At 43.0% G+C, this 26777-nt stretch overlaps 1 protein-coding gene across 1 annotated transcript in view; it reads right to left on the bottom strand.

Annotated features, from left to right (window-relative positions):
• ptprfa (protein tyrosine phosphatase receptor type Fa) overlaps window positions 1–16646 on the bottom strand; it is a 343585-nt gene extending 326939 nt beyond the window's left edge. Inside the window, exon 1 of the mRNA XM_079267305.1 lies at window positions 16530–16646. Within this exon, the coding sequence (XP_079123431.1) occupies window positions 16530–16623 (94 nt within the window). The 5' untranslated portion in view covers window positions 16624–16646. The remainder of the gene's footprint in view (window positions 1–16529) is intronic.
• Between the last annotated feature and the right edge of the window lie 10131 nt (window positions 16647–26777).

Genomic DNA, 26777 nt, shown 5'->3' with positions numbered 1-26777 from the left:
TTACACACTTTATACACTAGGGCAAGGGAGAACCACGAGGAAGATTACTGATTTAACTGCGTCACAAGGAACAGGCCGCCATCTTCAGATAGATAAGAAAGGAACAATGGACAGTGAGATTCAAGAGAGGGACAACGCCCCAGCAGAGCCCAACTTCTTCACACACTCTTTCTCAGGTCCGCTTTCATGCAACATTTCACGCACACTGATAGAAGAAGACGCCTTCTGGGAGGGGCCAAGGTAAACGGACGTTTACGGCTTCCACCCAGGTGTCATACACATACAAATGTGCCACGCCTGCATCTTTGATTTTGACAAATGGACATCAAGGGGTGGAACCCTATATTAAGTTTCACACTGCTGTGTCCAAGTGTGACTCATGGTGAATCTCTGCGAAGTTCAACCATTAGCACCCATGCATGTTTGATTGCTGGGCTGAATAACTCTGTTGATAAATAAATCTATTGCTTTGATATAACTATACGCCTCTGAGAGCTTCTGTTTCATTCTTAAATCCGCTCTAAGTGTGAAAGACAGCTTTATTTTCACAACACTACCGTATATGACAAGAACCTTTAAACTTAATGTGGCTTCACTCACAGAAACCATGCACACCCTCTAGCCAAGGTCGAATTGTCTTGTTCCAGGGCTGCTATCGTTGGAGTTTGGTTTGTTACAGTAAGTCATCACTATCAAATATATTCAATGTTTTAAAAGCACACATCTATGAAATCAGCACTGTTGTTCATATAGAATGATTTAAGTGATTTAACATATAACCTGTTTGACTCAATGTATAACTTGGAATTAATTCAAGTTTTTAAAAAAAATACACTTTAGAAACTGTTGAAGGAAAACAACATAACCATGCTGAAAACAACGCAGTTGGTTTTATAACAGATAGTTGCTTGAAATTAGAACATCAGTAGCTCCTAGAACAACGGTGTCAGGAAACCTGCGTCTACGATAAACACTTCCCGTACGGACACCAAATGTTCTGTCAAATTGGTCGGATATCTGATTCAGACATGGACAGAAAGAACATACCTTATTTGGAGAGCAAGATGTGCTTTGGTTGTGGTTCAACTGACTGGTTTGATTGGTGGAAGGTGACATAAGGGAGCTGAAGTTAGACTATATGTGTAAGAACGCAAGACCTAATACTTTGGATTTTGTTGAATGTTGCCGTGTGCTCATTGAAACACTTCCCGCTGGGTTGCAACTCCAATTCAACGTCTGCTCTCATCATTTTGCCACAACAAAACCCCTGAAGATACTGGTGTCAGGAAAACTTCCCCGGACATGCCTGAACATGCCTGAGCGGGAAGGTTTGGGACTTCCCCAGTCACCATTAGAAAAGTAAAACTTGGGTGGACCATACAAATACACCTTTATTTCCAGGGCAACAAAGGAGGAGTTTAAAATAAGGGCGGAGCATTGGCCTTAGATGGAAGAACTATATAAAGCTGTGTTCAGACCAGGGTAATAAGTTGGACTCCGAGGTCTGCTCTATTGCATCGAACGTCCAGTGATTTCCTCAAACAGTTATTGGGACTCCAATAGAAGCACAATAACAGAATAGACTGTTGGATCAGTAGTTAGACTTCATTGACTGGCCCCGCCTGAGCTCCTGTTTTCCAACAACATCTTTGTGTTTTTGATCGATACCAAGTCAGTTGAGATAAGCCCAAGTCATGTGTCAAGACAATTTAAAAAACATGTCTGAATCATGTCTCATCTCAATGGAGACAAGTTCATATCAAGTCTCAAGTCTTGTCCAAAGTCCCAACTTAAGCCTGGCGGTTGTGTGGGTGAATTCTGACCATTTCAACAATGAGGCATTCATACATCTTCTCTTCTAAGCACATTATGGAGGATAGCTGGAGGCAGTGATAGAGTTATTTGAAGCTGACTGATAATTGTTTGGTAAATTGATAAGACAGAGTGGAAATTATATTATTCTGTCATTTTGCATGCTACTGACAGAATGTCTCTGATGTCAGCAGCAGATCGATACCAACGTAAAGGTATTAGTATTACTAAAGTCACCTTCTCTTCTGAGTCAGGCGATAAGGTTCATTTTGCCTGCAGGGAAACCTGTCTTCCTTGGCTGTCTTAGACATTCCCCCTGCCATGCCTCTGCTAACTCTAACAGCACCATCTCCAAGACATTACTCTCTGCCCATTACAGAGCCTTCAAAAGGCCTTCAGTCATATGCTGAAGGCCAGCAGCAGCGAAGCTTCAGATGAAAACTGGACAAGAACTCATATTCCGCATTCAGAAACACAATTAAAAGGCAATTTGAAGCAGGAAATCAATACATGGAGTGGTCCGTCATTTCCATTATTAATGAGGACAAACTGGGCTCTTACATTCCTGTAACCTCATTCTACATCATGTATTTATACACTATTACAGCAAATACAACCAAATACAGTCACGCAGAACACAGTGACAATTTGGTCCAACAACCACTTCATGAAGATAATCTAACAATGTAGTTTGTTTTATTTATTGAAATATTTTGGTTGCATGCTTCAGATATTATGCATTATTACTTAAATTGGTAAACTATAATCAACAAAAAGTCTCATGCTGGTTTATCAGCAAATATCTGCAATAAGAACCGAATCACGCAATCAGAATGTTACAACAAAAGAATAAAAACATCTTCCAACTTCAGTAACTTCAGGAGTCACCATGGCAACAAAGAGTGTGTCACGGGGCCGAGCTGTGTGAGTCCATCGCTCCTTTGCAAAGCTTGCAGCATTTCTGTATTCGATTGTCGTTTCTTACTTTGCAGCATGTTTTCTACTATATGCCCATGGACAGTCAAATTGATGCAGTTGTTGTCATCATTGCCTCGTTAGTTGCACTTGCATTGAGGTTCCAGGGCCACCGTAGTCTAGGGTTACAAGATTGAGCGGTCACAGTGGAGCCTGCCAGCTCTTAATATACACAATAGTCTAAAATAACATGTTGCACCAATATGTCAACAATGAAGCCACCAGGCGTCGTGTCTACCAGGTCCGGCCATCATTTATGCACCCAAATAATGTCTTTGATCATTAGAAGGACGTCGAGATGCAATGCTCTGGGAGTGTGATTACAGACAAAGACAGCAGAGACCCACACAGGGCAGGCGGGTCAAACAAACACAGGACTTTCAGCCAGGAGACTGATGTTCGTGTGGTAGAGTTATTTTGAAGTTAACTGTGATGTTTTTCCGAAACCAAACTCAGTGGTTTTGTTGTCTAAACTGTTATTTCTTTTTCTTGACACACCTGGCTATCCAGTGTGTTAGAAAGTGACGCCAAGGGTCCTGATCGAGCGTCAGCATGCCGGCTGGTCTCATCCAGCATTCGCAGATATACCTACAAAAAGTAATGCGCCATAGTTTGTAGATATCCTACAGCAATATTTCATATGTAACCCACATACAAGTATGAGGCCTACAAAAGCACACACAGGGTTAGCCGGAGGGGAGGTGGATTGTTCCAACAACCGGCCATCGTCCAGTCAGGAGACCGCTGGTCGTTCCCCATGTGAAGCGAGAAGTCAACGCCGATGTTTCTGTCACGTAACCTGCACAGTAATGGCAGATCCACAGTTATTTTAACCCAAACAAAGATCTTTCCCAAAACCTAACGAAGTATTTCACGATCTATTCCGAAACCTAACAGATTAGTTTTGTTGCCTAAAGTAGTTCCCTGTGAAGATAGCAGTTTATTATGAAAAGACCGTATGCTATGCACGCAAAGAGCGCAGTTTGACACGTTGCTGGCTTGTGTAGAAAAATGCACAAAAAATGAAGAGCGACTTTTGGTAAGAGATCATACAGACAGTGGCATGAGGACGGGACGAGCCAGCTGAGAGCAGTGTTTGTTTCCTGTCTGATTATACATTCCCAAATGACAGTAATAGAACATCATCAGAGGAATTAACTGCAGAAGCTAAAAAGTATGACATCCCATAATTAAGACCTATTCAGTTACAATTTCACAATTTTGACTTTCCTCTACTTTTCTTCAAAAATAATCCAACTCATGAATCTCATCTCATGTACTGTATGTGTGGAACAAGCAGCCTGTGCTTCCCTCAGCATGGTAGCAGGTTACATGTATGTGCGCCTTGGAGTCCCACCAGCTTACAAAGCATCTCTCAGACCAGCCTTGAACATCCAACATCCTCCGGGCTACTGAGTAATTGGTGGAATAAAGTGTATTGGTTATGAGCTCATCCGTTCACGGGTGGTTTAGCTCAGAGTTGTACATTCAGTTACTCCAGTAAAATGATGCCACAGTAAACATGAGATGCTGCTTTTCAACACATGCTGCAGAGGCCCGTGGCAGCACAGCCTCCGCTCTGACAGCGAGTGGGAATCCAGCACTTGATGCTGCGTACACGCTACACGAACTGCCTCGTCCTGCTGCTCGTCTCTCTGCAGAGAAACCTTGTCACTTCATGGTGGGTTTCTCGCTTCCCGTGAATATGAAGTTTGGCGTTGTGATTTTTGGACTGAAGCTGCTAAAAAGACAAAATCTGGTTTTCATTCATATCAAAATTTTGCCATTCACCAGCTTGTTGATAAAAGAATCTCGTGTTTTTCCCCAGAACTGAATAGCTGCCAGGTTTAAAAAGAAGCATTTAAGGCATTTACAAACCAGGCGTGAGACAAATTAACAAAACAAATATCTGCATCAAACCTATTCATACTGGCATCGATGTGAATTTGCAACAGTTAAAAGAGTTTTTCAATAAAAGGTTGGAATATATGTGTGCAGGCAGAGGACCAGTTACTATTGGCCGTCTGTTGTTTAGCCTGAGCTACTGTAAGACAGGTTCCTCTTCCTGAAATACTCTCAGTCAATTTGCCTCTGGTAAACAGTTACACAGTGTAAATCTTTAGGGCTTTTATTGTGAAAGGTAAGAAGAGAATGAGTTGATCTCGCCTGCGTTGCCTTTGTCAAGGTTTGAAAATGTTGGATCCGAAAATCGTGATTGGTTGATGCCTTCTATATGCAAAGATTGAAAATGGTCTCAGTCATTGCACATTCTGATTTATGAACTTGTACTCATGGCACAAACTAGTGTTTTAGTTTTGCCACAATAAAGTGTGACGTGACAGGTCAGAGGTCATAGTCTACCGAAGATGAAGGGTAAGCAGATGAAAAATGACCGAGGGAAAGGACGTCCCACAAATGTCCGGGCCTTAATGCTATTCCAAAGTCACAACTTTTCTTCAACAAAACTATTCCTCAACTCATGAATTTACAGCCTATTGTTTCACGTCTCATTGTCACCCACGGGAGCACACTTGTCTTGCGGGCCTGTTTCTCATTTGGGCTCAATAATTTAATGGTGTCTAGGCATGCGGCCAGGCAGTCAAATGTTGTGTGAGGCGGAATAAAGCTGTGTTTCGGAGGCAATTCACAATGACAAGTGACACCAGTTTCACACAAAGTGTCTTCTCTGCACAGAGACTCATTCGGCTGTGGAGTTGAGAGGGAGCAGCCATGCAAATCAACCTCGTATCACTCAAAGTGACACGCAAACAATCTGGCTCCGTACTTCTGGACACCCAAGGTAGAAACGCTGCAAAGCCTTTCACAGTTCTCTTACGAGCCTTCCTCTGAGGAGTGGGCCGCTCCTCATGCAAAGTCCTTCAATAACAAGGCAGGCTTACATGGGGAAAGGAATCTATTTAGCTGTGCAGTGCAACATAAAGTTTGCCTCCAGCAGAAATAGAACAGTCGTCATTATTGCTAATACAGGCAGAACAAAAAGCGCCCATGCACTTCATTCAAAAAGTAGCATTGCCCTGTTTGTTACCAGCTTCAATGGAAGTACAGAAAATAAAGACTGATTTAATCCGATAGGAAGTGATTGGTGCAAACAGTGTGAACACTGAGCTATCGCAGAATCCAAAATGCTTACAGCAGCATTTTGGGTAACAAAATAATATTCTCCAGAAGAAAAATATTGTGTTTATCTCGGGTCTTATCAGTTATGATAACTTAACTGGTGTCCTCAGTAAACAAGTGAGATCTGGATTCATGCTGACATCTGAAAGGGAAAGAAACCAAAGTCAGTTGTAAACAGGCCTACAGTTCATCCAGATTACCTAAACCATTTATTTGCAGGTAAAAACTGAAAGTGAGGACATTCCAAAAAATCTGTGAAAGTCACTACGCAGGAGAAATTGAGTACGTACACAACAACAGTACAGTAGGTCAAGGCCGAAGCAGGAAGTGGGTCTGTAAACTGTGATGCTGTTTACGACAGAAAGGTTGGATTTTAAATTGTAATACATATCTTCCTTTTTGTTTCAAATTAATTTGACTTTGCATTCCCACACGGAACTGAAAAAGACGTTTGCTTTTCTTTGCTTTCCCTAAATACCATGCCTTTGGGACAACGGAACATTTGGAATACCCTCCCAATCATGGCTTTGGGAAAATGCCTTTCCCTACTGGGCCCAAAGAAGGGGACAGGAAATCGGGAACCCCAACGGGATCGATGAAATTTTCCCCGGGACCCACCGTGTTCCCAATTGGCAACATTTACCACCTTGTCCATCAGGGGGCTGGACGCACTGTAAACTTTGTGCCATTTGTGGCATCTCCGTGAGCATGTACCCAGGTGGGGATGGAGGGACAGATTGTTTTTTCTAGATCCATCTCAGCCCTGATTTCAGGGTTTTGTTGCCAGGCCTTCGTGCACACTCTCTAGCTTGCCTTTTTGGAAAGCCATTTGGGTATTTAAAATGTTAAAATATACAGAAATAAAAAAAACATGTTGAAATAAAATATAAAAATTGGAATCAATATGTACGGGGTTGTCAGGGTTCCCAATTGTCCTGCCAGCCGTGACAGAGAGTTCCCCATTAGTCGCACTACCAAATAGGACACTTTCTGCCATTTGGGTTTGAGACTTACATTTTGGTTAAAATCTTCTTCAAGATCCAGTCTTGAACTGAAATGGGTTGTTGGGTAAGAATTGTAAATGACCAAATATCATGAAATTGAAATACGGTCCATAATAGAGGCTACGCTTTAATTCCACCAAGACCCCCGTTGGATCAGCAAGCTCTCCGTGGCTGCCGTTACACAGGTTGTACCCAGTGGCTTGCCACCAGCTCGCTGGGATGAGTGACGTACTGACAAGTGCACTGAGGTCGCTCTTCTTTCCATTTTATGGCAGGTGGCAAGCAGCGCTTAGGTGTATCATCGACCAGACTGAGGTTGTTGATCTGCAAAGTGGCTTTTAAGGGAAGCCATTGACAGAAACAAGAGAACCCTGTGAAAACATAGAAGAGCATAGACCTATGTGCCAGGTTCCCTGATTATCATTAAATAAACAAGGGTCTTCTTAAAGCGATATCACACAAGCTACTAAAACTCTCCTATGTAAACAGAAATAGCATATTTCCATGGCCTATCGAGTAAACACACTCGACAGAGGATGCAGGGAATAGCAAATGTTTGCTCATTGAGCAGCTCTCCTGCCCTATCATACCTGCCATACCTATCAACCCTGCCAGTTCCCCAGTGCTGCTCTCTGACGGAGCCTGTCAGCTGAACAGTCAGCCGTGTACCGCTGGTAAATTCCTGCTTCCCGTAGTGTAACAGAGAGCCCGGCAGAAGTCTGATACATGGCTGCACGGAGGCAGAAAGCGTCTCTGAAGAGCCAGCTCGCTGCTTTCACAGGTCAGACATCCAGCGGGACAACTAGAAGATGTGCCAAAGCAGCTTACATTTCAGACTTTTACTTCTTGTCACCTGGCAATATCTTTGTGGGAATACTTTTTGAAAAGTGTAGGCTGTAAACTCAAAAGTTGGTTGTTGCCCGACAGTCAGTGGTTCTTCATTTAAACCAACAGCCATGCAGTTAGGCCAGGCATCCACTAGTCAACAGGATACATGGTGTGTCCATTGGAAGGGCCATTACAGAGCCTGCTGTGAGGGCGTTGATGCAACCCTGTTTTAATTCCAGCCCGAAGTCCTATTTTTAACCTTCAATCAATAACAACTGACGGACCATCTTGGTAACTGTGTCTAGACCCAAGTGACGGGATCCCAGAAAAAATATTTTCCTTGGTAGGTGTGTAGCACTTAGTTTGATACAGTTAAGAAAAACAAATGCTTAAGGACATGTTTTTTTTAACAGACAGTAGTGCAAGTGTCAAGGCCAAAAACGTTACTATTTAAAAGACTTTAGAATAAACTGGCTCATGCTTGCTACATGGCCGTGCAAGTCCGAAGTGTTTTAAGAAGTAGGATTTTAGGGAAGATGAGTGTGTTTGCAAAGTAGTGAGCATAGGACTGGAGAAATGACACTTGGATTATACTGCGCCAGTTGTGGAAGACATTATAAATGGATGAATGATCATTTTGCGAGTGAAGTATTCCTTTACCCCAGCTAAAACATCCCACTAGCCAAATAGGTGCAGTGGCTACACTAGCATTCCTCCTCAGAGCCCCAGTAGCTGTACGAGCTGGTTCCCGGGTTCAAACGCATATTTCTTCACTTTCTTTTTTGCGGTGTCTTTTAACCGGCTTGATTGTTAGCCATACTAACACACTCCGCACACAGCTTCAACTCGATGCTGCTGTTGTCGCTGACGAGGAATCTGCAAGCAGGTCGACTTGTGTTACTGACTCACACTTCAATCAGCTTGTTGTGCTAAACCTCAACCCCAACAAACAAGTTCAAGCATTTGTTGAGACACAAAACCATAAAAACCATAAGAGATGATAATAGCAGTAGTTCATCAAACAGCTGAAGAGCTTGCTTGACTGTTAAAGTGACCTTTGACAAGAAACAAACTAACTGTATGTTTACAGTCAAAAGAGAATAACAAACTGTTGCCCAACTCCCCCCATGACATGATAATCCATACGTCAAACCCTCTGCCAAGAACAGCTCATCTCAATGGAGACAAAGCTTCACATTCTCCTGGGCCCATCAGACCCAACCATCTATTGAGTGTTTTATACCATTATCGACTGCTGACTCCTCAGTGTGTGTATGCAACCATGCATGCATGCATGCATGTGTGTGTGTGTGTGTGTAACTATCGCACAGCACACGACTGAACCAACGTCTTCTCACGGGGCTGGGAGGAGGGCAAGTGAGCTGTTAGCAGCCTGCGGTGAGTTCACGGAACTCAACCCGCAGCAGGACGCACAGTTCCGTTCAGAGGAAGCGTTAAAGCAGTCAGTGTGAGCGTGACAGTGAACTGAACAGAACCAGTGCGGACAGCTACATCGATTAAAACGATGATACGTGACACACATGCGGTCCAGACTGGGGTAGTTAGGTTTGTATTCATTCAATGAACATTACACTAGTTAGTAGTAACGAGTGTAATGCTGACACACCTGGCGGATGTTGTTGGTTTGATTTGTCATCACTATCAAATGTATTCAATGTTTCAGCACACATTTAATGGAGTACGATGTAAGTGATTTAACATATAACCTGTATGAGTCAATGTATAACTTGGAAATAATGGTGTCAGCAAAACTTCCCCAATGTTTAGTTGATTTCCGGAGCCTGCTCGGGTAATATTCTTTGGTCGAATAATAAACTCTATTGCAATGTACTCTGACCGCTTCCAGTGATTTCTGTGAACATTTTCGGGACTTCAATAGCTGCGAAACAACAGAAGAGACTAAATGCTGGAGCAGTGGTTTAAACTGGCCCAGCCTGAGCTTCTGCACTACTGAGTGCACCTTTCTCGTGTGGAACGTTGTATTGATCTTGCTGAGTTTCATGGCTGCCTTGGGTTCAGTTGTGAATCACGGTTTAATTGGAATGTGGCTGTGGATTTACCTGCTCAGGCTGCTGACTGGCTTAGAGCTAAACGGCTCCTTTTGGACCTTTTCTGCTGGTATACATGAGCGTTGGAGGCAGCTTCCTGGCTGCTGTTGGTTGGATTCATTCACATTGCAGGGTTAAGTCAAGTCAATTCTATATATACAGCCCAAAATCTCAAATGTGCCTCAAGGGTCTTGGAATGAGGTTGGCGTGTGTTTTTAGAGTGCAACCAGTACCAAGATGTTGCCTCAGCTGACGAGCTGACGAAGGGTACAACCGCAGCGCTTCAGGCTGAATCAATCATCGTGTCGTTTCATTGCAGTATTTACTTTGGTAAGCACTTTGAGTGAGAACATGTCATTTTGAACAATGTGTTCCAATTCATTTCAAATCAGTCATCAAATATCTTTTGGAAAGTACTTTGTTGAAACTCTTGCTGTAATTCTATCCAAGTCTACAGGTTCATCTGAGCCGGACATAACATTTACACCAACCGTACTCAGCGGGTCCGTTCAAATGCAATCAGTTCGTACAGCAGCGTGTTTCTGACATATCTAAGAAGGGTTCTTTTCCTAAGTCGGATCCATGTTTTGGAGCTGTGTGATCCGGTAAACCTCTCGTCCATACAGCGTGATGGGTGAGAATGAGCGAGACCTGCTATTTGATGTGCAACCAGCTCACCCAGACACAGGGAGACAACAGTTTGATGGATCCTGCGTGATTAATTGTGTCTGTTCCAACATCGCAACTTTTCTGTATTTTCCCAGCAGGGAGGTCCGCTGCGTCACATCAAGTGTCAATACTTCCTCCTCAAACTGAACCAAGAGATGACAAGTCTGCATCGCACTATGCAATGAACGGTGTGCAGGCAGGAGCTCCACCACAAACACAACATGACAACTCTGTTCCAGCCATGAAAAGTACATTGTGTAGTTCTACAGTGCATCACCATAACCAAAGAGCTCCTTCAGAGACAGGAGTATCACAGAGGCAGTATTCTTTTTGTCCTCGGCTTTTTAACTATATCAAATTGTGCAACTATATCAATTGGCATATCAGGGGTGATATTCATGTTTTAGAACATTGTTTGAGATATTTGCCTGTATCTCCACTGGACTTTATATGAATTGATAGAGGAGGAGAGTGTCAGTGTTCCAGTGATGGGACATTCTGAGCCTTTCTACTGACAAACACACCTACACAGTAGATAGTGTAGAATTGAAAAAGGCTCATTTTCATGCATTTTGTCGCCGTTATTGTTATTAACTTGTTTTATTTATTTTAATTGAACTTATTAAGCGTGGTCAGTGTCCCCACGCAGTCACTTTCCACTCGTTACATGCAGTGTAACGAGCAATGTACTATTTCAGCTTGTTACATGCGTACAGTCTCTTTTCTTTTGAGGTTTATTAACGCTTATTTAAAAATATCTAACCAGCAGTTTTGTTGCCTAAACCTAACCAAGTAGTTGTGTCGCTTAAGTAAACGTAAAATAAACAAAAATGAAGACAGGAGCATCATTTGAAAAGACACCATACATGTAGAGAGCTGGAGTGACAGCATGATCGTTTGGAGCGTGGGGCCACTGACCAAGCTGCACATTTCAAGAGGTGGGAGAGAAACAGTTGGTTTGCAGTGAAACCGTGGATAGAAAACCAGCACTGGATTATTGTTGGTGCTTAACAACACATCTAAATGTGTTTAATTACGTGGCAAGAACTAAAGTTATACGGAATGCCTTATGTCGTTGTAAAACATACTGTTGTGCTACTTCCAGCAGCAAAACTAATTTGTTAATTTAGGGTTTGGGTTAAACTACTTTGAGTGGTCCGAAGACTAGAAAGGTCCATTTAGCATCACTAGTGTGATGTCTGTGTGCTAGCATTTGACTGGGCAATAATTCGGAGGAAACGCAGTGCACGTTTTAGATTTTTGAAATCAGGTTCTAGGAGAATCTCTGAGTAAAATAAATGATTCTCATTTCCTCCTGAGTGCAGAGTGCTCACACGGGAATGTAATTGCTGATACATGTAATTGTGATGAATTCCTCTCTGCTAAATTATAAAGGGAAATTACACAATGTGTTCATTGCAGCCATAAAGCAACTAGTCCCAACAATGAACCTGTTGATCAGAAACACGGCCCTCCGAGGACCCCCACGTGTGGGGCTTAGAGGCTTCATCCTTCCCCTGCATGGCCTGCATACTGACAACTGCTCCCAACATGCATCAGCATGGCGTTCTCAAATCATGTTGCTGCAAGACCTGCCGTTTGTTTTTACAAACACACACAAACACATGGTTGTCGTTCATTTTGAAGCTCTCAGGACAATCAGCAATGCACCGTAGAAAGCAAATGAGCGCCTTCAAGGAAACACTTTTTACAAGTTACTTCTTACTACACAAAGAGAGTGTGAAGGTCTCAGTTCGCTTCATGGAGCTAAATCTTGCAATGTTCTGTCCCACCATGTAGAAAGTGTGGGGGGGGGGGGGGTGCCGTCAAAGAGAGGGGTGAGAGGTGGTAATTGTTCAAATGGGGATATCTGCGCACACTTTGAGTCACCCCAATATATTCTCATTACGAGCTTGTGACACGCTGACGCTTGATCAGGACCAGACGGCAACCTCCAGTTCTGCAGAGTGAAGCCGATGTGGAAGTGCCTTAAAGCTGCATTCTCTCTAGTGTCCACCAGGGGGCGACTCCTCTGGTTGTATAGAAGTCTATGAGAAAATGACTCTACTTCTCTCTTGATTTATTACCTCAGTAAACATTGTAAACATGAGTTTATGTCTCAATCTCTAGTTTCAAGTCTTCTTCAATACAGCATGATGTTCATTTAGTACATTATGGTCCATCTAGATCAGGGGTCTCAAACTCATCTTCACTCCGGGCCACATCAGCATCACGGCCGCCTCAAAGGGCCGGCTGTAAATGTAAGACGGTCTAAATATAACTACTCCTAACATATTGGAAAATAACTCTCTCTGCATTTGATTATTGTTTATTCAAGTTTTAAAATATTGAACATGCAGTTATATAACTGTACAAATATATTTAAGCACATTCGTTATTATAACTTAAATCTTTAAGAAACCCACATTACTCTATCAAAGATCAAACTATTAAAGAAAATATCAAAGACAAGTTATTACAATAACTTTGTTCAAAGCTTAAAATCCTTTCAAGGGTGCATTTGCACAATCCCACATGAAGTATTTCATGTGTTGTAAAGACACGTTTAAAGTCTTCAATGTACTCACAATACATTTCATGTAGAGTGTACAGTAACCAGCCAAAGAGCTGCTTCTGGGTTTAGGTATCTCATAACTTTGACTTTCTATCTCATCATTTCGACGATGGGGATATTTTTATTAAGTCTAACTTTTTTTTTTTTAACTATTTGTTTTTTTTTGGTGGTGGATTCGCGGGCCACATCAAATGACGTGGCGGCCTGGATTCGGCCTGCGGGCCTTGAGTTTGAGACCCCTGATTTAGAATCAAACAGTTATTAACTTATGTTATTATCCAGCTTAACTTATTAAGCGTGGTCACTGGCCCCACACCTCAAACTATGACGCAGTCACTTTCCACCTTTTACATGCAGTGTCTCGAGAAAATCCCAAATCACTCCAACATTTCTTTTTTTCTTCTTAGTCACATTTGAGTCTGTGTCTCAAGGGCAGCCTCAATTCATTTACCTTCAGCTGAGTAATAATGTTAAACCCATTTCCCTTTTGGACTAGACTAATATCAAATTCCATTTTCTTAATGTGCCTACTAAACCTTTCACCTCTACCCAATTTGCCATCCGCACATACGATGTTGTGCTCATTACACGGAGCCCACTTGGTTCAATGGCATCCCCATGGGAGAACCAAAGCAGCATCATTGCATTAGCCAGGGTCGAGTCAATTCATGCACATCATCTTTTAGTCTCCAACACCAGCCAAGACCTCCACCATGTCGGAGTCAGTGGTCAGAATATCATTGCCCTTTTGATGGATGCAGGGTATACAGGCACAGCTGAATCCAACATTCTGAGAAATAGGTAATCGACATCCTGGCGTCACCTCTGAGCTCGCCTCTGTTTCAGCTCAGGGTTCTGTAGCTCAGGGTTTCTCTCATTGTTCTTAGAACAAAGTGAAGCCTGGTCCTGGGGTTTATTGACCATATTTAATTACGTCCTACAGCACTGGCTGTAAAAACATGCACCCCTTATATTCCCTGATATCTCAAGTCATCCAACGTTTTAGCTGGAATGTGGAATGTGACAAACACCACATATATTTATTAAAGAATACATTTCAACTGTTTCACTAATTCTGCATGATCACTGCCATATGAAAAAAAATCTGTTCAAATATTATAGAGAATTACTTTGAATTACATCAAATGCAACAAGTCACAAAGTGGGGTTTAGTGGGACAGAGTCATTTAGAAATGAACATCATTTTTGGATAATTGCATGACATCAACACCGTTTTGACTGTCGTCAATCATTGGTCTATAGGTTAGGGCTGAGAATAGTTTGAATAAAGACACAATGCATGAAAGCAGATGGCACTAACATGATGCCATGCAGGGCTGACTGCCTGTTGCCCTGCTGTTATTTGATTGGCTGGTTTACCAAGTACTATCGTCGGCAGTTGCTCATCGTTGGTAGAAGTTAGTATTTCTTTTAAAGAAGATAATAACAGCAGATACCATGAAAGATGTGGCTTTTCTTCTGATCTGCAGCACCAATATGAAAGTCTGCCTTTTGAAAAGAAAATCTTGAGATGAAACCCACCAGCTGGGTAACATAAAGCAAACCTCTGGTAAACTATTCAGATTTAACAAGGAGTGATTCTCCAGGGAAAGATGAAGCTTCCTGTGTTTTATTCAGAGGAGACGGTTCCTGGAGAAGCTCTTCGGATCTCATCCCCTGGTGAAAGAGCTACCCTAATGGGCAGCGCACATGTCATTTGGTTGGAAGTCTTGAGAGAGAGCTGGACCAGCTTTTATTAATACCAACAACGCCGCCAACCCAAAGAATAAATAGTAAGAATCTGAAGTATCTCACCACCTATTTCCTCCCCTTCTCTACAACAAACACAATACTCTATATTATAACATGTTGTTAAAATATGAATGTTTTCACTGATGAAAAAATCTTCAATAAAATGTGCACCACTAAGGGGAGAGGCTGCAGCTGAGCACAGGAGGGTTCTTCAACTCTATTCTATCCAACCCTGCAAACAGGAGACACACACACGTAGAATAAAGTGGTATAAATAACGCGCAAAGCACACCAGCAAGGGAACGTACGAGAGTCCAACAGAAAGTACTCACTTGTGGTACAATAAGCCCCGCTGACACCTCCCTTTACAGTGTTGCACTCAACAGAGGCAACAGCAATTAGCACAACTACAAAGCCTATTAAATAAGCCTTTGAATCTGAATGGAGCAGAGCACCTGGTTTAGCAGGAGCTGGGACAATAAACAGACAACCTGAGCAGAACAGCGAGCTCGAGCAGCCACAAATAAACCAAAGAAAGGCAAAACCATCTGCAGGCAAAGCTGCAACCACATACCTTATATGAGGAGTGGACGTAGCCATCGTGACCTCACTCATTGGTTGTGGATCGATCAACTTGGATCATGGCCATCGCCATGTTGGTTCTTCTCAGACAGTGAACAGAAGTTATCCGATGTGGAATGCGGAGAAGTGACGCTGAGTAGAGAGAGTACAGACTCTGGTAGCGATAGCGACCTGTCAATCACAGCAGCCCCACACTTCAGCTTCACTCTGCACAACCGAGAGTTGGTTGCAACTAAAGGCAGGCTTACAAGACACGACAGCTGGTGGCAACCCGGAGCATCAGCCTTAAACCGGAATCGGACCGTGAAGTTCACAGCGGCGGGGGAGGAGGAAGACGATGAGGAGGAGAGGCTCGTTGGTCAGACCAGAGACACGCTAAGAAATCGACCCTTTGACCAGTAGTGTGACTCACACTAACGGGGAGCTGAGCAGTAGAACACGCAGCTGAGGACAACAGGGACGTGCCCAGTGGGATGATCACCATTTGATTGTTAAACTGTGTGGGAAGAGTGAAATTAGTGTCATGTTTTGGTTTTGCATTTGAAAGCAGTTGTTGCCATTTATTTTCCACAGAAAACGCTTATTTTGATCCGGCAAGAAAAGTTAGATTTTTGTCAGTAACACTTGTCAGGCACTGTAGACTGCCGTGGAAGTTCAGGTTAACAGGTGTTCACTGGCATTTGTCGGCAGCACAGAACCTCTACTGATGTAAACACTGTGAGTGAAGGTGAACGGTTTAGTGTGATGAGGAGTTTGTGTGTGTGGGTGGGACTCCTCCAGAGCTGCTCACATTAACACCAATATCATGAGAAAACCAAACCAGTAAAGAATCGATAAATTCAACTTTGGATTTGATAAATCTTCAGTGCAGAAGAAGGTAAGTATTGCCAATTCTCTCAGTGATGCTCATTTTTTTAAACGGGTGCAATAATAATGTCTATCAGTCGAAATGTCTCTTAAGAAATCTAGTCCTGTATTTCAGTCAGTTGTGGTTATGTTCAGTCTCTACAAAGAGACACAAAATACTCTCTGCAGACCCCATGGCAGCTCATGGATCCTACCTGTCTGTGAACGGCTTGACATATGGGCAGAGCTCAGAGCTGTGTGGTTAATGTTAGTACTCACTCTCTGCGTGAGAAGGCAGCACCAGTCTGGCCAGCAGCAGGAGATGAAGAGCTCCCCTGGTAAGAGGCCACAGCCCTCTGAATCTCAGGTCCATGGTGGGACTGCTGGTGCTCTCCTCTGGTCCTGACGCTGCTGCTGATCGGCTACGACCTCACACAATCATAGAGGGACACCTGCAAGGAGACGAGAGAGCCCACGTTAGCACAGAGGTTCTGTGGTCATGTGACACCTGCAAATCTGCATTTCAATGTAGTTCATTAAAGCTTGCTGTTCCAAACATGTGGTGGGGGTGACGGGTCCACCTCACTATTTCAATTTACCATGGGCTTGTGTTTCATGCTTTTTCAAATCTATAGAGGTTTTGTTTTTTAAAATAGCCAACATTAATACAAATGTTCTTTCTTCAATATGGCTCACCTTCCTACTGAGAAATATTGCATTCTCATCTATTTGAAACTCCAATATAGTCCTCATGTCTGGACTGCCACAATAAAGATAGCTGCAGTGATGTGCATTCCTACATGCACTGCAGATATGGAAGAACCTCCATCCTAAATCAACTTTACACAACAGCGTGGACTCAGCATGCACAATGAGAAACGCACTAAACCCATTACTTGAAGTGAAAAAATGAGCAGCAGCCACAGCAGAGACTGACGCTTTGAACTTGGTATGTGTGAACCGGACTTATGTGACAAGAACATTGCAAGATTATGGTGCATATTACAACTTTCATTTTCAGCCAGAGTTATACAGTATCCTTGAGAACACAACGCTCAGAAATAAGTGCACCTGCAGTGAATTACTCAACCGGCCTACCGGCCACAAGCTCGGGGGCCCCCAGTCCTTCACCTGCAAAATGTCACTCAAAGACACGTACTAATCAGGAAGAGACTTAAAATGACCACAAAACAACACAAAATAACTACAGAGAGACTCAAAATGACCAAAAAGAGACACGAAACAACCGCAAAGAGACTGAACATAACCACAAATAGAGAAAATGACTACAAAGAGACACAAAATAACTACAAAGAGACACAAAACGACTACAAACAGACACAAGGACTACAAAGATACATAAAAGAACTACTAAGAGACACAACATGACTACTAAGCGACACAAGATAACTACTAAGAGACACAAAACAACTACAAAGAGACACAAAACGACTACAAATAGACTCAAAACAACTACAAAGAGACTCAAAACACCTACAAAGAGACACAAAACGACTACAAAGAGACACAAAATAACTACAAAGAGACACAAAACGACTACAAATACACTCAAAACAACTACAAAGAGACACAAAACGACTACAAACAGACACAAAACAACTACAAAGAGACACAAAACGACTACAAACAGACACAAGGACTACAAATATACATAAAAGAACTACTAAGATACACAAAATGACTACTAAGAGACACAAAACTACAAAGACACACAAAAGGACTACTAAGAGACACAAAACAACTACAAAGAGACACAAAACGACTACAAAGAGATGCAAAACGACTACAAAGAGACTCAAAACAACTACAAAGAGACACAAAACGACTACAAAGAGACTCAAAACAACTACAAAGAGACACAAAACGACTACAAAGATACACAAAACAACTACAAAGAGACACAAACTAACTACAAAGAGACACAAAACTACAAAGAGACACAAAATAACTACAATGAGACACAAAACGACTACAAAGATACACAAAATGACTACACAGAGACTCTAAACAACTACAAAGAGACACAAAACGACTACAAAGAGACACAAAACAACTACAAAGAGACACAGAATAACTACAAAGAGACACAAAATGACTACAAAGAGACTCAAAACAAATACAAATAGACACAAAACGACTACAAAGAGACACAAAACAACTACAAAGAGACACAAAATAACTACAATGAGACACAAAACAACTACAAAGAGACACAAAATAACTACAAAGATACACCAAAATGACTACAAAGATACACCAAAATGACTACAAAGAGACACAAAACAACTACAATGAGACACAAAACAACTACAAAGAGACACAAAATAACTACAAAGATACACCAAAATGACTACAAAGAGACACAAAATAACTACAATGAGACACAAAACGACTACAAAGAGACACAAAACGACTACAAAGAGACTCAAAACAACTACAAAGAGACACAAAACGACTACAAAGAGACACAAAACGACTACAAAGAGACACAAAACAACTACAAAGAGACACAAAACGACTACAAAGAGACTCAAAACAACTACAAAGAGACACAAAACGACTACAAAGAGACACAAAACGACTACAAAGAGAAACAAAACGACTACAAAGAGACAAAATGACTACAAATAGACACAAAACGACTACAAAGAGACACAAAACAACTACAAAGAGACACAAAATAACTACAAAGATACACCAAAATGACTACAAAGAGACACAAAATAACTACACTGAGACACAAAACAACTACAAAGAGACACAAAATAACTACAAAGATACACCAAAATGACTACAAAGATACACAACACGACTACAAAGAGACACAAAATGACTACAAAGAGACTCAAAACAACTACAAAGAGACACAAAACGACTACAAAGAGACACAAAACAACTACAAAGAGACACAAAACAACTACAAAGACACACACACCGACTACAAAGAGACTCAAAACAACTACAAAGAGACACAAAACAACTACAAAGAGACACAAAACAACTACAAAGAGAGGCTTAACAACTAAAGAGTCTGTGTATCTATGTGGAGGTGGTGGGGCATGTTGCATGTCTGCCCATGCTGTAACAACAGAAAGCACCTGGCTCCACTCTCACGTTCATGCTATTTGTCTCTATCATCCGGAGCCAAACATGACACCGGCATCGCTCGGTGGCGGTTCCAGTGTAAACCACAGGGGCAGACTGGAGCCAGCTGCTGCTGTAGAGCAGCCAGTTCAATCTGTTCCTTCCTGGTGCAATACAACAAACCAATGAGGAAGCGCTCACACAACAGATTCATGTTCACATTCAAAAGAAGCCAGGCTTCATACTTCAAGCATCCACGGATCAAAGAGCTTAGGTTCATCGTACAGAGCAGCTTACAAACAAAACATGGAGTAACAGACCTATATGAAGTCAAATAAAGTAACCTACAAGATATACTGTATGTTGTATGTCAGCATTGTAAAGCAAATTGGTCCGTCTTTAAGTTCAACAGCAGTAAATAAATAAAGATTGTAAACTGGTACGGGACTCTGAAGGATGCCGATCTCGCTCTACTATCTGTGATATTTCCTTCATAATATTTCCAGTTACCGGGTCTAGAATCCAGGCCGGCCTGTCAACGATACTCGAGAAGGTAGAAGAATATCACATCGAGGCCAAACATGTGCCGAGATTGAACGCAGTGAATCCTGGGAGACCGGAGCGGTACTCCCTCCTGCCTCAGCACACAAGGAAATTACAGGGAGAGCAGTGGTCAGGCTGTACTTGCCCCTGATTTCCTCCCTTTTCTCAAACGAAATCCTGAACAACATGAATCCCATCAGCGCCAGCATCCATGCGGATGCACACGGACGATGGCTCGAACCGGACACATCCAGTCTGTCTACCTTTCAGTGTGTGTTCAATCTACTTGACAGCTAAAAATGCTATTTCTGCCAAATATATGGAAAAGAAAACACACGCAATCCATGGAAGCTTTGACTGTTTCCGCGCAGTGTCACTGAAAACCCACCAGAGATGAACAATTAAAGGGAGCCTCAGAGAAAAAGGCTTCAGAGAAGGGTTGACGTGTCATTAGGTGAGCCGTGACAAGGAGGCAGGGGGAGGACTAAGTGCTGGATTTCCACAATCTTCCCTGGATCAACTCCCTGCATACGTGACTATTTCCGCCAGCAGCACTGTAGAGACGACTGCAGCGACACACATCATCACAGCGCGTCCATTTTACACCTCAGCACTTTCAACAGGTTACATTGTGTAACACCTCTGCATATCTTAATGAAACACAACATCAGACACACTTGTCAGTCTCAGTATCTACAATGGCTTAATCGTTGTGGGACTTTGCATTAGAGATGAAAGCAACACTGTGATTACTGTGATTATCAGTGTTTTAGAGCGCATCACTACCACAGCAGATCATCAGCACTTTACTTTCTGTTTACTGGTCAAACAGAAACAGAACAAGTTCTTCTTTAGTTGTAGACAGTCCTTCAACATTGAGAGAAGCAGTAGAATTAAACCTCACCAGAGCTCTAGAGGAGCTACTCCTCTATTACGAGCGCAACCACCTACATGCCAACCCTGCAAAGACCCAAGTCTGCTCCTTCCGTCTCAGGAACCGTGAAGCCAACCGACCACTTAACATCAAATGGTCTGGAACACCACTTGAGCACTGTACCCACCCTGTCTACCTTGGAGTAACCCTGGATCGTACTCTCTCCTTTAAGGACCACATCAACAACACAAAATCCAAAGTTGGTTCCCGAAACAACATCCTACGGAAACTGACCAACTCCAAATGGGGAGCCACAGCACACACATTAAGATCTACTGCTCTGGCCCTGTGCTATTCCTCTGCGGAATATGCATGTCCAGTTTGGGAGAGGTCAACCCATGCCAAGAAACTTGACCCAGCACTGAACAGCACCTGCCGCCTGATCACTGGCTGCTTGAAACCCACCAACACAAGCAACCTTCACCTCCTCGCTGGCATTGCTCCTGCTGATATTAGACGCGAAGTTGCCAGCCGAGTCGAGAAAACAAAATCTACTAGTGATGAATGCCATCTCCTCCATTGATGTCACCCTCCGGCCCAACGGCTAAAATCAAGAAGAAGCTTTCTCAGCCATGTCCAGCCCCTAATAAAGTCTCGGGAAGAAACCAGACTCCAACTCTGGAGGAAAAGCTTGAGAATGACCCTCCTCCAACTGTCATGGAAATACCGCCCACTGAAAACCTTCCCCCTGGCCCAGAAGCACCATGGGCTCAATGGAAAACACTAAACCGCCTCAGAACAAGAACGGGACGATCAAAAGCTGCTCTGGTCAGATGGGGCTACAAGGCTGGCCCAACCACATGTGAATGTGGAGAAGCAGACCATACTATGGAGCATTGCCTTGTCTGCCCTCTACTACCCAACCCTTGCAACTCAAAAGACCTTGCAGTGTTCAATGAAAATGCAAAGGACTGTGTAAAGAAATGGGAAACTATCATATAACCATCACGCTTCAGTGAAACGAAAAGAAGAAGAAGGGACAGAACGACCGAGGACCAGGCTCTGGCTATGATCTGGTGCGCTAACACAAGCTGGTCAAGCTTCTGAGATGCAGCTAGTTTCATGGTTGCTGAGAGAGAAAGCATGATTCTGAAACGGCTGACGAAGAGGAAACTTGCCTCCAGATTGCGCGCATTACAATATTTGCTCACGGGTCGGCTCTAGCTTCTTCCTGTGTCGAGATCCGTCGCTATAATGTTCTGGTCAGGTGCGTTGGAGCTTAAAGTGAGTTTTAGGACAGTTTTAGAGTGAGTGCAGGCCACAGCTGGCATGAGACACCCCGACGCTGTCTTATGGGAGGACTGGTCTGTAAGCTAAGCTGCTGTCTGTTGGCTGAAGTGTCATTTCTCAAAGGTGTTAAGCAAGAATGCTTGCCTTGAATTCCAGGTTGTTATTGACAGGTCCTTTATCTCAGGATTCCTTTCAGCTAAATGACACAAGTCCTCTGGCCTCTGCAGCACGTCCCAACCTCTGAGGGAGAGTCCCTCCATTTGCACCACCGCTGTGTTTCTGATGGTCTCGTGGACCCACAAAGTCCACATCTTTGGTACTTAACCATTATGTCAGTGTGAATGCAACAAGTGGTGGTTTACAAATTATGTATTTTCTCCCGTGTATTGATTAAAGCAAACCCATGAGAGAGGTTGTAGAGTGCATGATTATAGACTAGTTATAGACTAGTGGATAAGGAAGAACTCCTGATAGAGATATATCAGGTAAAATGTGGCTGTTTATGTCTCTTAGAATCTCAGAGTAATATGCAGTCATTCAACTTTTGTTTTTGCTGTTGTGGTGTTTAAAGCATATATGAGGACGACCCGTTCTCCATCCCAACGCGTCAAATACCATGCTTGGTCAGTAATAATAAGAATAACTTTATCTATATAGCACCTTTCAAAACAAAGTTACAAAGTGCTTTAACACATAAAATCTGTTAATGCCAAATGGTAAAAGTGAGTCTTCAGAGGAGATTTGAAAGAGGATCCTGAGTTTGCATGACTTAGATCTCCAGACAGGGAGTTCCACAGCTGAGGGGCCCACACAGCAAAGGCCCGTTCACCTCGCAGTAGTCAAGTCTAGAAGAGATGAAAGCACGAATGACTCTTTCTAGTCTGCAGGTGAAAGGAATCACCTGATTTTGCTGAGCTGTCTCAATTGAGCAAAGCAGGACTGCACAACTTTGGTCACCTTTTATTAAAAGTTAACACCTGCTTCGTGCTGAACATTATGAGATAAAGCGCCCAGACTTGAGCAGAGTCTATAGATGCAGCTCGTGCTGGGGCCAGCAGGGGTCATTATAAGTACATCGGATTTGGAGTCATGTAATCCCAGGAAGTTTTGTTTTTTTTGTACGTCGGCAAGGCAAGACATGATACACGAAACAGTGCTGCTGCGGGGTGTACAACTGGGTATCATCCACGTAGATATGAAATGGATAGTGATGCACCCTTAAACGTCTGTATGGGGATCAACTAACTCCAATGTAAATGCATCCGTGTCTTTATAAGATGGTCAGAGCAACTGACGGAGTATAAAGAGCTAGAAAGTCCGCTTCGGGCAGGTGGGAGGGAGGATGGATGGATGGATGGATGGATGGCTCAAACACACACAGGAGTCTAACCCGGAGGACCACGGTTTGAGTCCTGTGTGAAAACAAAAGCAAACGTTGACTTATTTTACTGTAGTTTTGTTTTTATGCAACGTACGTATATTACTAACGCCTGCTACGTTACAAGCATACATATTTTAACCCAAACCTCAATCTCTTCCTAACCCTAACCAAGAAGTTAAGTAAACCTACGTCAGAAGTGTATTTTGAAAAGAGATTGTATGCATGTAACAAGCAGAAACTGTACATTTCCTGTGAACACGGAAGTTTATTTTGAAAGGACACTTTGCAAGAAATGAGTGGTATCTTGACACTCTGTCCCTGACACGTCCAGAACCTACAGAGGGGAACCTAGAGCGTCACAGTTCGCATTCTAGGGTCACTTACATGTGACGAGTTGGGAGTGAGGATGTGTAGAGTGCGTTAGTTCTTTTCCTAACAAAGCTGCAATATACGGTCACAGGTCAATGAATGAATTAGGACAATCTATACCTTGTGATTGACAGGCCGCTGCCACGGCGTTGTCCAGTCTGGAGTTGTCCGTGTTTTTGTCTTTCACAGTGTGATTTCAGCTCATGTTACAATTGTAAGAAATGCTTTATTCAGCGTTCGATTGTACTTAGCCCCACCCTATTTAGCCCCGCCCTCGTTAGCCACCCCCTATTTCGTCCCGCCCTCTTTAGCCACACCCTCTTTAGCCCCGCCCTCTTTGGTCACTTCTGGTTGCAAGAAAACAAGATGGTGACGACAAAATGGCAAAGTCGAGGTTTGAAAACAGCAGTGCACAAACCAACGGGCGATGTCACTCTGACTACATGTACTCTGGTGTCAGCCCACACAGGTACGAGTCCAGGTAGAGACACAACATATAACCCACAGAAACAGCACAACAGCTTTTGGCTGAATTATATGTAAAATTACCTCATTGCAATTTCTTGATATTTTTCAGACCATTATTGCAATTGAGTGTTTGTTTTTATGTTCCTCATCTTCTGTATTATTCGCTGCCCACTATAGAATCCACACTCTATTGTGGATACAGTCCACATAGAGACGACTCCTTCATGTGGGCCAGGCCTACGTCTTATGATGAAATAAGATGATTTGATGTATGAATTGATTTGGCGGTTTATATTGCGATTAATCGCTCAGCCCTAGTTTTACGGCGCTTGGATTCCTTGGTTCCTGCAGTCGTCGTGGTAACATGACAAGCACGCAGGAAGTTGGATAAGCTGAACATCAACTCATAAATCCCCAACAGCCACTGCACCAATCAGCAGCAGGTAGCCTTGCTTGTTCGCCCTCCAACCAACTACTGCTGCGACTGGCCAGCATCACGGCCATCTTGACAGGTGAAGGTAAATCACCTGCCCCCAGCTTTGAGCACAGTGAACCTGCAGCAAATTCACCAACTGCTGCTCCCTCTCCTCTCAGACCGAGCAGCTACTCAGTGAGGTGGGGATGATGCGACTCCCCCAGGAGATAAGGCACCCCCGAGTACTCTCCTACACTTATCTCCCAGCATCCCTGGAGACACAGCTGCAGTGAGGCGCTGGGGAGGAGGGAACACCTCCAGCCTCAGAGTGAGAGGATGGGAAGGAGGGAGGCGATGGACACATCCAGCAGGAGCCATCTTCCATTGCGCTTAATCACATCTAACTACTGCTTTGGCAGCAACAGCATGCTACTGCCTCATGCTAACCGAGACACATGTCACCTTCATTCCAGAGACATTAGACACACTTTGACTTAATCTGTGTGGACAGCAACAATATGATATGTGCACACACACACACAACACACACACACACACACTTCATGGAGCTATCACTATAAATGCCATTTGGCACATACGTGGATAGTAGTGACTCTATTGTGAAGTGGAGCTTCTGATTTCAAATCTTCAATATCCACTTAAAGTTGGGAATTGAAACCACATCAAAAATTGCTCCAAAACTACTTGGTTGTTTTGATTTACAATGAATACAAAATTGAAAGGAAACAGGTGGCACATTTGAGTGAAACAGCTTTAAGAAGCAGCTGCAGTCTACCTGCTGTGCAGCAACCAGCAGACAGACACCGCTAACACCGCTAACAGCTAGCTGGTGGACATGGTGGAGCATAGCAGCTACAGGAACTGACTGTTTTCTCTCCAGAGACCAAACACAGAACTAAAAGACAGGATATTGGACTTAGATTCAACCCGACTCCAAATGATAACTGCTTGATAACTGATGGACGTGGAAATAGCAACTGTGTGCTGACAAGTTTGCCACATCAACTTAAAAGTGATACGTCATTGTTGTGTTCAAACGTCTTTCCCTTGCCCCCAAATATCCCCAAAAACAGCAGGTACTGCAGGTTTAATATTTCAGCTTGGTGAAGCAACAAAGGTTTTAGTCCCTGTGGGCTCAGTTTGTCTCCAGTCTCAGTACCAGAGTGACTCCAGAGGAGCGCCATGCAAGCACCCTGTAGAGGAAAACTCACTGTGGTCTACTGTGGAACAGAGTAATAAAAAGCCTCACAGCTGGCTAGTCCGAGTTAGGAAGCAACATTCATCCATTATTACTCACGAGCATCTCACAGCATTTTTGAAGGTGGGGGGAAAGAGCTAAAACATCTGAATGAACTCAGAGCGATATGCTGCAACAGCAGAGTGATGACACGCTGCCGCTGAGTGATTTCAGATTCCAGATGACCATTAGCAGAAATATTTGTTTTTGCAGGGAGTGGCTGGAAGGCAGCATTGCTTTCATATTTCTAACAAGTCATTGTGAACACTGGCAGGAGTGCTGAGGTAGGGTGCAGCACCAGGCAGGCCTAATGCAGACAGCGTGACTCTCCAGTATGCTCCATGAAACAAGAATCATACAACAGAGATATGAGATATATCGGTTCTTCTCAATGAAATCCTCAATTGTTTTGTCCATATAATGTCCAAAAATAGTGAACCAACAGCAACTGCCTAAAGTGAAGTCTTCCAATGTCTTGATGTTTTGTTCAACAAATAATCCCAGATATTCAGGTTACCTCACATGTAACAGCTGAGTGGTTGCTATTTTGCACATGAAACGATTTCAAATATTCAAAATTGTTGTTGATTATCTCTCCATAGAACATCTTAAGGCATAAAGTAGTAAAGCAGTCCCGTCCAACCAGGCGCTGGTGCTTTGAGGCACCAGTTTTGTACAAAACCAAATTGTCAGTAGTTGCAGGTGGGAGGGGGGATCATGAACTTGTCACGATTATCTGATGACATATTGTTGTTTATGGGTACGTAATTGTTTTTTATTAAGTGGGAAATACAAGATAATTACAGAACTGGCTGCCAAAGGTG

The sequence above is a fragment of the Melanostigma gelatinosum genome, assembly GCF_949748355.1.
Source record: "Melanostigma gelatinosum genome assembly, chromosome: 4".
Lineage (NCBI taxonomy): Eukaryota > Metazoa > Chordata > Actinopteri > Perciformes > Zoarcidae > Melanostigma > Melanostigma gelatinosum.
The sequence above is the reverse complement of the archived record's forward strand: the minus strand, read 5'-3'. Positions and strand labels throughout refer to the sequence as shown.